General features: G+C 39.6%; 1 protein-coding gene across 1 annotated transcript; it reads right to left on the minus strand.

Annotated features, from left to right (window-relative positions):
• Positions 1–10,446: 10,446 nt before the first annotated feature.
• On the minus strand, positions 10,447–13,718 carry OTUD1 (OTU deubiquitinase 1). The gene has a single exon (XM_028507621.2). The coding sequence runs from the start codon at positions 13,279–13,281 to the stop codon at positions 11,842–11,844; it is 1,440 nt and encodes a 479-aa protein (XP_028363422.1). The 5' UTR covers positions 13,282–13,718; the 3' UTR covers positions 10,447–11,841.
• Between the last annotated feature and the right edge of the window lie 861 nt (positions 13,719–14,579).

Raw genomic sequence — 14,579 nt, forward strand, 5'->3', positions numbered from 1 at the left:
AACTCTCTGAGCTCTGCCAGGATCCTGCTCAGTAACATGGATCACTGCATCATGCCACCCCCCACCCCCACTTTGTTTTTCTGAAGCCAGCTTAAATCAAGTTTCTGGTATTTGCAATCTGAAGAATCCTGACTAGCATAAGACCCTTTGCCTTTAAGAAGCACAGTAAACCTGACCTTCTTCCTCTGTGCTCCACCTACAGTCCCAGAGGAATGGCAAAGAGCAGCTTCCATGAAAGCCAGTTATGAGATCCTGCCAACCAGCTTCACCATTGACAAATTCCACTATGCTCTGAATTCAGTGTCTTCTATGCTTACATATCATGGACAAATAGGGTCTGTTTACACATACAAGAATCAAATTCAACAAATTTACCTCGGTATTTCAGGGTTTGGTGAGCACACCCATGATCACCATGTTCATAACATTCAGGGTTTTATGAATTTTCATCATACTCCTTCTTATTCTTCATCTTGTCTCTCCTAATCTTACTAAATTTCATAGAACTCACTCGCTGAGTGAGATTCACATGATCTTTTTGTAGTTCAAGGGCTACTAAACTTTTGCTAATCATCAAAATCACCTAGAGAGACTTTTAAACATATAATGTCCACACTCTACTCCAGACCTACTAAATCTCTCTGGGTCATTTTCTACACACACACACACACACACATACTCAATAAAGACACATATAAATACACACACACACAATCCATTCCCTGGTGAAAGTAATGATCCTCATTTTTGTGGCTCTGCATTGCCCTGAAAATTATGTTTTCTTAATACTAAGAATTTCATTGTAACAGTGAAATTTGAAAGCATGAATTTTTTTCTGAAAGTCACAAAATTAAAGCTCAATTTTCATAGAAAATCATTATAAATGAAGCTCTCCTCAACTCTGCAAAACATCCCTAGAAAAGGCAATGTAGACAACATGGTCTGACAACAAACAGCAAATGTCTGTCACATGGTTTGCCACTTTCTTCTGCTTCCGTGAGACTCTACTACCAAGTCTGGGCATGTCTCTTTCAAATACAGGGCTCTTGGCAGCCCATATCAATCCACTGGGGAAAATACATATGGTATAACCTGAAACTTCTGGGTTTAAACTTCAGAGGCCTGGGTAATAGTCCCAACACTGCCTGCCACCAGCTATCAAAAATTGACTTCCCTTTCTCAATTTCATCTTTTTTAAAACAGAAATAACCCCTATATTTTCTTCCTATACAAAGGTTATGAGGAAAAAATGAGATTTATGAATCTAGAAAATTCAAAATGCTGTCCCCCAGATAGAAGATCAAATTCGGTAGACGAGATATTACACTAAAGATAAGTAAGCCAAAGCAAAATACTGGATAAAATGAAAGAATCAGTTCTTTTCTTAAATACATGAACCAAGGATGATCAAAATCCCACTTAAAATTCCCCAAATTGTCCATCTCATAGTATTGATACTTTTAGGTAAATTGAAGCTATCAACAGGTACTAAAGGAAAATGTAAATAAATGTCTAAATGAAAGCTACTCCATAATAACTTTTTTCAAAAGCACTTATATTTTTCAAGTTTTGAAATAAAATTTTGGTATTAAGCCAATGTAAAAATATTACAATATTTTCATAAATAAAGGGCAAAAACCTACTAATAAATATTGAAATACCAGTTTAGCAATCAATACTGAAAAGTAATTTAAAATAAAGTAAGCATAAAATGGAAAATCTGGATTAAACCTGAAGGCAAAGCTGTAAACCAATTTCAACGCATATATACTAGCTAGTGCTATGATTTTAAAGATAATCATAGCAGTAGCTAACATTTACTGAGCGCTAATTCTATGCTCACTTTCTTTTGTGTTGAAGATTTTATTTACTTATTTTTAGAGAGAGGAGAAGGGAAGGCAAATGAAAGGGAGACAGACATCAGTGTGTGAAAGACACATTAATTGGTTGCCTCTTGCATGCCCCCAGCTGGGGACCTGGCCCTTACCCAGGCATGTGCCCTGACTGGGAATCAAACTAGCGACCTTTTGGTTTGCAGGCCAGCACTCAATCCACTGAGTCACACCAGCCAGGGCACCTTATATATTATTTTAATTTAATCTTTAAAACAACTTTGTGAAATAAATATAAATAATATTTATATTATTTATAATATTTATATTAAATAATTGTATCTATTTCATATACAAATGATGAAGCAGGGTTAAAGAGTTTACTAACTTACTCAAGGTCATGCTTACAGTAAGTGGTTCAGTTCAGATTTGAAAGCTCTCATAATTTTTGCGAAAGATTATACCCTCCAGTTATTAAAAAATCTATTACCATATAGCCTGTGAGTTTACATAGTCCTTATCATAGTATCTACTACTATCCAGGTAGTCAATATTTGTTGAATATTTACTTCCTATTTCCAGAAAGTATTTTCCTTTATATTTCTGATCTGTTCAGCATAGTAGTGACGTTTGCCAGGGCACTTTTCCCCATAAATGAAAGTAGGGACACATTGACTAATGTATTATTCCTTGGATCCCTTTTCTTTAGGCATCATAGAAACCACCTCCCTTCTCTTCTAGAAATATATTTCTGTAACAGGATAGACAGACATGCAGATATTTGCATATATAGGGACTTGGGTCAGTTACTGCTTTCTTTGTATCAATTACTTTTGATTTACTCCTGCTAAGGGTATGCCTGTAGTACAGCTTCATGGACTCAAGTGGGATGACCCCTTTTTCCTCAAAAAGAACTTTAGTGACCATCTCTTCACGTGGGCTTTCTTTACTGTTGTCTGTTCTGATTCATTTATGATGATTCGTATTAACTTTAACTTCAAAGGGTAAGCCTCATCCTTAAGTTCTAAACATGACCCATTTTGGTGTAGCCTCCATCCCACTACATACCCATTAATGATATTTTCCCTTTTTAAGGGGTGGGGTGAGGTTTACTCATTTTATTTTAAAGACTTAATAAACTAGTAAAGATCATCTAATTTTAAGCAGACCTGACCACACAAAACTATTCTAAAAGAAAACCAAATAGGACAATTAAAAGAAAAATAACTAGAAAGTAAAGAGGGAGAAGTAAAACTAGACACACCCTAAAGAAGCATATTGTGTAAAAACCTAAAAAAGGAAAAAGTTTTCCTTATTCTTTCTAAAGAAAATCTGGGCTTGTGTTGAAGGCCAGATTTTCAAGATATTTCTGATATGCTAAAGAACAATTAAGAATGGAAAAAAATAGAAAAATAGCAGAGTTCTCAAAACATGGAAAGCTTTACATATGTATATATCTATCTTATGGGAAATACATTATTCAGGTGCTAATAAGGAATCCTAAATTATGGTAACTACCAATTCTACTTTTATATCTTTATGATGTGAAGCAAATTAATGTATATTTTATTCACTTTAATCTCAGATACTTCAATATTATAATTTTCTTTTTAAATATTTTAACTCTAAACTATTTCTAATAAATAAAGATTTGGAAAAGACTGTTTGTTTGTTTTGCTGAAATCCATTTATCCTTCTTCTTGGAAATATTTGGATGCATAAAAGTCTGGATGATATTTGCCTGTTAGGTGAGGTCATGTTAAGGCAGGCTAGTAAGAAGCTAGAAAAATTCTTTGGCAAGTGGAACGGGGAATCTGAGACAAGATAATTAAATAAGGCCAAACAATTTGAACAATTCACACCCAGCTGGTGAACTGTAAGACCTTATCTTCCCTAATCAAGGACACTAGAGAGCAAATGTTTTATACTTCTCCACCCTAAGCAGAGAATAAATAGCTTAAATCACCTTGGTCAGGGAGCTAGATAATAGACCCAATTAGTGTCATTTGTGCCAGCCCAACCCAGAGACGGATGTCAAGGGAGTCAAGGGAACACGGAACAAATAAAAAAACCCCATTAGAACCAGACAGACCAAAGATATAAGTAAAGCATTAAAGCTGTCCAGAGAATGATCCCAAACTCCCCTATATGCTCATTTTGATGAATCATTATATTGAAGGACACACCTGGAAAACTATTGAATATTCTGTTAAGACTATCCCCTGAGGCCTTCTCTAGGATTCCCACTCATAGATGAGAGAGAAAAACCCTCAGGATAAAGGATGCCAGTGCAGGCTGTCTCTAGAGTATACCCACACCTTTCTTCCCTTTCAGGCATACATCTTCACTTTTCTCTCCAGTGGGACTTGCAACTAGGGGAGCAGTGAGCAGAGGCAGTTCGTCCTAGACTAACCCCCTGAACCCATCTCCAAGGCCCCTTTTCTCTGACGTTCCAGTAAGCTAAAAGCAGGCCCACCTTACCTCACTTCTGTCACTGTGACTTTTACTTTTCAGTGAATTCACGTAGCCCAGTGTTACTCACTTCTTTCCTATAACATTTCTAGGGAGTCAAAGCAGCCCTACCTAGGCTCGCTCCTGTTGCTTCTTCTACCTTAAGCCCTTCCTTCTTTTCACTCTCCCCAGCTTTGATAAACATACTCTCAAAAACCACCTGGACTCATATTGTGAAATCTTTTCTGCACAAAGTGAAGAACCTACACACCACAGTGTGCCAGTCAAGGCAGACTCACTCTGGTCCAGTCCCTTTCCAGTGACAATGTGACAAAGTTCTTGACAACAGATGAACTAAAGTGAAGTACACACCACTTCAGGTTGTACCCTCTTCCCTTTCTCATCAGCTATAATCCAGACATGGTGGTGACTCAGCTTAGATCATGCTCACAGTGTCAGTATCCTAGGGAATGACTATGGAGCAGAGCTGCCCTGCCAACCTGGACCATTCCCTTTGGAACAATTGAATGAAATAGAAACAAACTTCTTATAGTCTCATAACAGTTTAACTATTAAAATGGTACTGTTCATTCTTGTAGGGTCAGTTGCCTTCTAAATCAGCATAGCCATCTCTTTGTAAATAGCCACAATTTTGAGTAGCATTTTCTTCTGCCAACAGCCACTAACAATAAAATAAAAAGGTAATGAAAAATCTATCCAAGAACTACTTCATGTTGAAAAGTTCAACATACATCTGAAATCTCTCTCTTTTTTGTCCTGAAATTCTGTATAAGCAATTAGCAAGGTTTCTGTTTCAGGCATCTACTGTTTGAGACATGAGCATTGTTTACATTCCTTCACTTTCATTCCTATCACATCACCAGTATAGGTCACATTTCACTGTAAGAAACAAAAGTGTGAATGTTTTCTATTTGTCATTAAAACTGAGAACATTATCTGAGTTTATTTTACAAATTGGCTACATAGTTGTTAAATGACACATGGGTATAAATTCCCTTCACAGTTACTTATTTTGTACACCACCATTTTGCATCTTGATGAGCTAAAAAATACAACCACATTGTTCAGTCCTAAAATTATTCAGAAAACTCCTAAGTAGGACATTTGTTTAGATACAATTATTATTTTATGCATACATCACTGACACTACTTCTCTAGATACTGCCAATCTATTTGGCCTCAACACTTGCTAAAATCATTCCAGCTCAAAGTACAAAATGCTGGAGGAGGGAAGTTCTACTTTAACTGCTTTAAAATATAAAATGCATATGACCATTGCAATTTTTTCAAATTGTGTATTTAACAGCATACTAATGTAGGGTATCTACTGACTCTATTCAACCATTCTAATAAATATGAGGGGAAAGTACTTTACTTTTATGAAAAGGGAAGGCCAGGATAAGGAAGACTAATTTACCCAGTGTAGACATAATACACATTCATTAAATAAGTATTAGGAAGAAGAAATTCAAAAGACCAATCATATTTGTACTGAACTTGTCTATATGCACTGAAATTTAGAGTCTTCAATGAAATCCCAATATTTTAATTATCTCATAATTAGCACATCTTTGTGGACCAGAAAATTTAATACAAGAAACATATAAGCAAAAATAAGACAATAGCAGGCACATACACACTATAAAGGATTACACATGGCAGAGAGAAAGCAAAACATTAACCAATGACAAATCAACTCCAATTTTGACATTGTTTTATTTTAACATGCCAATACACACATTCAGAGGTCCCTTAATCAGACGAATTCAGCATTTCCAGGGTGCAAAAAAAAGGGAGAAAAAAAGACAAAAGATGAAGGCAAAAAAACTCTCAAGGTGACCAAAAACTAAAGCTGAAGCTCATTATTCATAGCAGACCATCCTAGAAACCCATTTCCTATTATCTTAGAATAAATTCTGAGAAGCATGTTTTTTGGTGTCTCTAATTCAACATAGGAATTCATAATGAAAATTAGGAATGGGAAGTGACAATGATAAGAACAAAATCAGAATGTGAGGGAGATAGGAAAGTATAAAACATTGGCAGGCTCTCTATGGAGCATGCCTGAAGCTTTCTTTCCTCTCAGGCACTTGCACCTTTACTTTCTCACCTAAATTGTAAGGAACCCCAGGAGACTTGCAACCAGGAGAGCAACCAGCAGTGGCAGCTCATCCTGGGCTTACCCCCTTGATCCTGTCTTCAAGGTCCCCTCTTCTCTGCCTTTTCAGTGAGCTAACAGGCCCATCAAGGCTCACTTTTTTCCTGTAATATATTTAGGGGGCCAAAGCAGAGCAAAACCTAGGCTCTCTCCTGTCCCTGGCTTTAATGAATGTAAAGAAAGAAAAGGAGGGAGGGAGGAAGGAAATAAAATACCCAGATAAAAGTCCTAGAACTCTGAGATACTCTAAAGTACAAAGGGACTGTCTGTCACACCTCAGCAATCTGCTAAGGCTTCAAGGTCTTATACCCATGTTGTCAGGAAAGCCCCAAGTCATTAAAGGAAGATTCAAATATGTTCAGTTATTTTACAAAAGCAAGTAAGTCTACCATAGATCACTTAAATTACTTTATCGAAAGCAGTTTGTTTTATAGACACATAAGTTGACTGTTTGCTTATTGAGAAACTCACCTGTGAGAAACCAGGCTAGATAAGGTTTTACTACAAGTAATCTAATGATAGTGAACTATCTTTCTGACCTTTACTCATAGAATTATTGTCACTGACTTAATTTATAGTATGAGGAAATACACTGATTTTTTTCCCCAATAGATGTTTTGATCTGACTCATGCTACTTGCCCAAGCACATTGATCAACTATGTTAACTTGCAGTCAGTACTATTAAACACAACAGTCCTAAAACATGCTTAAAAGCTATCTGTTTTCTTCCCAACCAGGTTATAGAAAGATTATATAGCTAAACTAGTACAATGTACTTGGGATGGGTGTAACCCCTAAAGCAAGTCAGAGCAAGTCCCTTTGTACAAGGCAACACCTTCAAAATCACTTCTGATTAATGGAAGTATTATTTTTAAATAATTTTTATGGGTTCAGTTCTTAAGATGTCTGGAAGATGACACAAAGATAAAATCAATAAATTCTAATTTTCAGTTTCAAAATCTAGTTTTCTATTATAGAATTCAATACTTTAATGTCTTTTAATAACACTATTTCAATTTAAAATGTTCCAAATTTCCATCAGTTACAATTCCCAGTAATTTTATAGTCAAATCATTTTTATTTAATTTCACATTCACCAACTAAATGTTTTCCAAAGCTCCTATTTACCTTCAATTCCTTTACTGAACATCTTTCTGCTAGGTACTAGGTTGGAACCCAGGGAGTCAGCAGAGAATATAACACAGCCTATGCCTAACTGAGCTCAATTTATTTCAAGTGAAACAATTAAATACCATCTAGTTTCTCTAACAGGATTACCTGCTGGCACTCTAATTATGTTCCCAAGTATACTGTTTCCATCAATTAGCCAATTAAGCCTCTTTGAGATAGTTACAGACACTCAAGGGATGTCCAAAAAAATAAGGTCTAGACTTATTTCACATGACAAATAACTGTCTGCTAAATGTGAAAGTTACACATTTGCAATAGATATACACTCTTTATTCAGTACATTTACCTACCTATCAAATGATCATATGTCCAAAGGTTTAAAGTCTATTTTTTCTTCTCTAATGCTTTTCCTACATATGAGCACTGTAGTAAAACTTCAGGGTTTACTTTTCTCATCTTTTAGAAAAAGAAGAAAAACACATAAAGTTGTGGGATTATCTCAAGATCCTCTTTTTAATACAAAAATTATGAAGAAACCGTTGCAACATTAGTATTTACCCAAACTGAGGCTAATTTTGATGTTCAAGAGATCTTAAGGCATTTCCTCTCTATAAAATGTGTCTTCTGATAAATTGCTTTGTGCCTAATAAAATTTTTGCCATACCAAGCATATGAACCACGAGTATAGAAAAATGTAAAGTATCACATGTATATATCCACTTATCAGTGGTTTACTACTCAGTCCAATTAAGTATACTAAAATGAATATATTTTATGTTAAGAGAAAATTTTGAGAATAAAAAGGTTCAAAAAATTAGGTTTTTGCCAAAATATTACAAGTACTATACCATTTTAGTTTTTAAGTGAACAGTAATTTTAAAAAATCACCCTAAGTTATTTATATCAGTTTTTAATCTAGGTACTTTAATAAAATTTTCAAGTTTAATACGATTTTCATACTAATTTATCTGAAAATACAACAGTTGGATTTATAGGTTTTATTCTCCTTGATATTCATGCGGCAGTAAACTCTAAAGAAACTAGCTCACAGCATCAACTGTTTCCATCAGTTTTGATCCTCTTGGCTACTCTATAGAAGCTAAAAGAATGAACCGTTAAATGTTTGCTAAAAGTTTGCTAAATGTTTGCTAAATAAAAATTAACCGCACTTCCACCTTTGACTGCTCAAGTCTTCAGTGACCCAAGACTATTACTGCTAACATATAAATCTGGTATAGCAGTAAAGAATAAATATTAAGTATAAAGGGCCCTGGCCAGGTGGATAAATTGGTTACCATACACCAGATTGCAAATTCCATCCCAGTCAGGGCACATACCTAGGTTGAGGGTTTAATCCCTGATAGGTGAGTTACGGGAGGCAATCAATCAGTTTCCCTCTCACTCCCTCCTTCTAGAAAATCAATAAACATATCCTCAGGTGAGGATTTTTTAAAAATTACCATATTTTGCAGTGTATAATGTGTGCCATTTTGCCCAAATTTTTGCAGGGAAATATAAGGATGTACTATATATTGATAGTACCTGAAATACCTTGTATCTATTACTGCGTTTTGTAGTTGTTACACAAAACTTCTTGTACTATATGTTCAAAAATAAATGCTAAAATTCCTAAAAAACATCTAAATATGAGTAAATTAAAAATTAAAACAAAAGGTTCATTTTCTTGAAAGTTTGGGCAAAAACATGGGTGTGCTTTATACATAGCAAAATACAGTTAAGTATAAAGGTTACAAGTTCTTAAAAAAAAATTAAGCCGAGGCCCTGGCCTACGTGGCTCAGTTGGTTGGCGCATCAACCCATAGCCAAAAGGTTGCATTTGATTCCTAGTCACATCACATATCTAGGTTGCAGTCCTATCCCAAGTCCAGGCACATACAAGGCAACCAACTGCTCTCCAGCATGTTCCCTTCTCCCACTTCTTGTCTCCCTCCCATCCCTGCTAAAAAAGCAATGAAAAAAAATTTCCATGAGTGAGATTAAAAAAAAAAATCTAAGCCATAGAGAGGATGGGAAAGACACAAACCTTTAGGCAAGAGAACTAAAAAAAATATGCAGCCATATAATACAACCTCGGGACCCATTTAATTTTGTTCAAAAGCATCACCTTCAGAATCTAAATTAAGGACTTAGGACCCTACTTTAAAATAAAAAAGAACATAAAGAACCTATTTAAAACATTAATGAATTTATAAAATGCTCTTTAGGAACTCATATTTAATTAGTCTTGGTTTTTTGTATATTTAAGCATTTCCAAATTCTATACAACTCTAAAGTGTGAGGACCATATTAGCCAGGTGATTCACTTAAAGTAATTTCTTTCTTACCAAGTTATATAATTACTGAAGCCATGAAGTAAATTTTATCTTCCCTAAAACACCAGAGATGAATAAACATTTAAACCTTTGACAAATTAACTTTCCTTGATGATCAGTGGCATCCTTCCAAATATGTGGTTAAGCAATGAACTTAAGCTCTATTCAATTGTGTCTATAACCATGGTACCTAAACACCTGAGAAGTAAAAACTCCATACTTTTTTCTCTGCAATAAATAACATGTCCAGGATTATGTATACAGGTGCACTTCTCAACTAAAACTAATTTTCTTAAAATTTATTTTTAAAAAATTTATCAAATTTGGTCTCAAAAGGCTAGACTAAATAAAGATTAGAGCAGTGCTTTACTCTTTAAAACATTAAAATCTGTGCTGACTCAATGTACTATGATAATTAAACATTGTGCTGGTTAGTAATACTTGCACTTCACTGTTCATTAGTCAATAGGTGTATTAGATAGGAATTATAATTAGAAATAATGACAGTAATTTCTTGAGTTATTCCACCTTTAAATTATGTTTCTTTGAAATTACTACTGATAATCCTATCCTGTTCATGTGAGAACTTAAGAAAACCTTTTATCTGTGACACCTTTACATGTTAAAAAAAAGCGTAGATGCAAAAAGTTCCTACAGATATCACTTATAATTTAAAAACCACTTTAGCCAAACAAGTAAAACTATGCCTTTTATTCATTCACTCCATCACTGAGAATTGCTCTATGGTACAAATACAGTATTGTACAAAAAAAAAAACAAAACCCCACAAAATGTTACAAAATAAAAATGTACAAACTTCATTACTTAATAAATATGACTCAAAGTAGTTAAAGTGGAAATAAGATAAGAATTTAGGTTGGGAATACTGTTTGACCCAGCAAACCATACAAGCCATTTAGACATTTTTGTTTGTACACAACACAGGGCAATCCTATCTTGTTCTTTTAAAAAATTTTAAAGGAACAGAATATTAAGACATTTTCCTGCTATGAAAATAACTGCAAATGTTGGTTTGAGGCATCCATCCTATTGGTTTTCAAATCTCAGTTGAATCCAAAAAGTTATATAAAGCAGGAGGCTTATCACAAAGTTTTACGTCATGTTAAAATTTTTCATAACAAAATGACAAATATAAATAAAAACAATCGAGAGCACCAATCTACTCTAAACATCAATCAGAATACAGAAAAATCACTCTTCCATCAGCAAATATCAGACTTTCATTCAAGTAAGAGCTGGCATTGCCTCTTCAAGGAAAAAAAAAAATCTCTCCACAATCTTCCCCTACATTATTACTTTTTAAAAGGATGACCATTCTAGAAAAATAATGATTTCTAAAGCAAATCTTTCATCAAAATGGAATGGGCCAATCATCTGATAAACATGAATATATCAATCTCCTTTTGAAATAATATCTAAGAATTGTAAAATTCAAATTCAACATAAAATAACCACTAAATTCACAAACTCTGTTCAAAATAAGCTTCATATAAAGCACTTCTCTGGGTTTATGCCGAAAAGCTGTCAAAATGGAACACATCGTAGATGAAGTTACACCAATTTTTTAAATGTGCAAAAATACATTTGTATAGAAAATAGATTAACAGGAATGAACAAATATACACTGTGAGAAATTAGCTTGCAAATTAAGTAGTGCTAACTTTATACAGCAAATTATAAACTGCAGTAGGATCATCCAAGGCTATCATGAAACATCGAGGTGCCCAGCAACCTTCAGCTCTGAGAAAACATTCAAAATAAAAAAAAGTTAAGGCATTACACCTACAGTAATCTAGAAAGTTTAAAAGTGCTATTACCCTGATTAGAGTTCATATACTTCCCTAAACACAAATGATGTATGCACTTTTCCCAGGGTGTAGGTTTTCAGACACTTCAAGAGCATGCATTTTGTTCAATATACATTTTGGAGAGGGATATGGCCATGGATTTGGCAAGTTCTTCATCGCGTTTTCTTTGCACTTGAGTCTGTTTGCACCAACTGTCATACTCAGGGTTAGGATAGGAGTGATCAAACACCGCATCATAATGTCCATTACTGAGCCAGCTGAGCCAAATACTAGGCCTTAGAGAATCCTCTGGACCCAAGTAGTGAATCATAGTCGACACCGTGGGGCTCTCCAACCTCCCTCCAGTTGTTAAGTGTATATTCACATTCAGCATTTGCCCCATGGCCAGCAACTCCGGGTACCCGGCCCATGCCCCATCCTGAGCTGCAGCGATGATAAACTCCCCAACGTCGCCCTCAATCAGGGGGCTAAAGTGGTCGAGATGATCGGCGATGTAGTGTACCGTCTGTTCCCTCAGCTCCTGGTGCAAGCTCTGGTCCCCGTACACCGCCTTGCTGACCGCACGGTAGAGGCAGTTGCCGTCGGGAATGATGTGAAATCGGTACTTATTCCTTTGTCGAAGGTACTTATCCTGCCTCTCCACCTCCGCCAGGTACAGGGCCAGTTTCTCGTCTCTGGCATCCGACCTGGAGACGATCGCTGCCTCGGCGGCGCCGCTCTGAGAGGCCTCGTTGCTCCGGACCGCGGGTGTCTCAGCCTCTAAACCAGGCCGCCGCGCCTCGTCCGCGTTGGGAGAGTCGCTACGGTCGCCAGCCCTCTCCCAGCCCCTGAGGCTCCTCTCTGCCGGGTGTTCCTCGCCCCACGGGCGGGGGCGGGGTTCCGGGCTCCCCGGGGGAGGCGCGGAACCCCGGTGCTTGGTGGCGGCCAAGGCCTGGCGGTGTTCGCTGAGACGGAAGTTTCGGTCCGGGCCCTCCCGGGCGGCGTCCAGGGCCGCGGGCTCGGGGCAGTCGGGCCTCAGTAGCTCCTCCAGGAGCCAGGCCGAGGAACCCCGCCGCGGTGGGACTGGGGCACCAGACGCGGGGGCCAGCAGGAGGCAGCGGCCGCGCTGGGCGGCGGGAGCCGTGGAGCCAGGCTCGGGCCCGTGCAGCAGGAGCCGATCGGTGCCCAGGGCCCGCACGGTGATTTGAGCCGTGGAAGTGTAGTGGGGCGGCAGCGGCGGTTTGCAGGACCCACTGGACGGGCCGGAGGCGGCTGCCGAAGAGGGCGCGGCAGCCCCGGGGACCATCTCGAAGCAGGAGGAGAAGGCGGGCATCTTGGCAGCGGGGGCGGTGGAGGCTTCTCGGGGCTCGGCGGCCGCGGCGGGCTGGCACTCACCGGTCTCGGGCTCCGGCGCGCCGCTGGCCGGTGCCGGAGGCTGCACAGAAACCTTGAAGGGAGAAGCTGAAGGCGGAGGAGCGGGAGCTGCGGCCGTAGGACCCGGTCCCCCAGCTGGGTAGTGGGTGCAGACGCTGCTGTAGAGCTGCATGTCCCTGCCCGCCGCTCGGCCCCTTATAGGCCCGGCGAGCCCCGGTGAGGGAGACACACCCTCTGGGTCCGGGGGAGGGGGCCAGTCGAGAGCGATGACCCTGTGCCCCTAGAATAGAAATGACCCAAGGGCCGCCGGCAGCCGGTGCTTAAAAAGCTGCAAATAGCGCCCGGGTCCCCGCCAAATTCCTGCTACGCCACTGCGTGCCGTGGGGGCGGGGAGGGAACGCGCGCTCGACCCCGACCGGTGCGTTCGGCCCGCAGACTCCGGGCGCCGCGCCCACTGCCGCTGCTGAAGCCCGCGGCGCCGCTGGGGACTCAAGGAGGAAGCCGCCCGCCCCGCTGGAGTCTGTCCCGCCGGCGTAGAGCAGTACGGACCTCGCGGTAGGGCCGGGAGGCGGGGCCGCGGTTGTTTACCTCAGGCGGTATGGTCGCGTCACGTGGGCCTGCTGGAATGTGCGGCTCTCCGGAGCGCCCATTCAACTGCGCGAGCTCGCCCCGCCCCCTGCCCCCGCCCCGTTCGGTGGACGTCACGGGCGTCTACTGTGGTGCGGGCGGCGGCTTAAGGGCGAGGTCTCAGCGGGAGAGCGCTAGGGCTTCGGCGCCTGCGCAGTCAAGAAATTCCTTGCTCTGAGCCGCGTGACTCCCGCGCCTGCTTCCTGTTCTTCAGCCACAGGTGTTTGCGCCACGCCTGTTGGTGTTGCGCTCAGGGGTTGTGTCAGGGTGGAAGCTGTTCGGGGTCAGCTAGAACCCTTTGAAAGCTACCGTTTCGAAGAAAGCTTCCGTCCCCCGCAATGGAGGACAGGACGCTGCCTTAAAACCTGCATGATTTGCTACTGCTGTCTTTGGATGTTGAGTTCCTGGGATCAAAATGTTAAGTAAGGTCATGTGACTCCACCAGGCCTCCCCATCACCGTGCTGCCCTGCTAAACGGACACTTTTTTGCGCCTCTAATCCATGTCGACTAGCAAACACATGACTTGGAAGACAGGAGGCCTTTCAAACAGCATTTAGAAATACCAAATGTCTAACGACCTCCGACCTTTTGAAAATGTGTGGCTATAATCATGTCATTGGCAATGTAGAGGAGGTCAGGGGACCATACTGCGTTCCAAGGCCATGTAAAAAATTGAAAACTGTTCTACCCAACATATTAATTGCACCTTACTTTTAAAGAAAAGCCAGGCTATGCATGTGTTCAACCCTGTACCGACTTATATAGTAGCGACCAGCTTTTGCTATATTCTCAGCTGTTATCCAACGCTGAGTTAACAGTCCCTAAAGTTCAAATTGAACCTA

The sequence above is a fragment of the Phyllostomus discolor genome, chromosome 1 (genome assembly GCF_004126475.2).
Source record: "Phyllostomus discolor isolate MPI-MPIP mPhyDis1 chromosome 1, mPhyDis1.pri.v3, whole genome shotgun sequence".
Taxonomy (NCBI): Eukaryota; Metazoa; Chordata; class Mammalia; order Chiroptera; family Phyllostomidae; genus Phyllostomus; species Phyllostomus discolor.

Bases quoted from the DNA above. Each gene is read 5' to 3' on its own strand.
- OTUD1 (XM_028507621.2), bottom strand. From the start codon at position 13,281: ATGCAGCTCTACAGCAGCGTCTGCACCCACTACCCAGCTGGGGGACCG.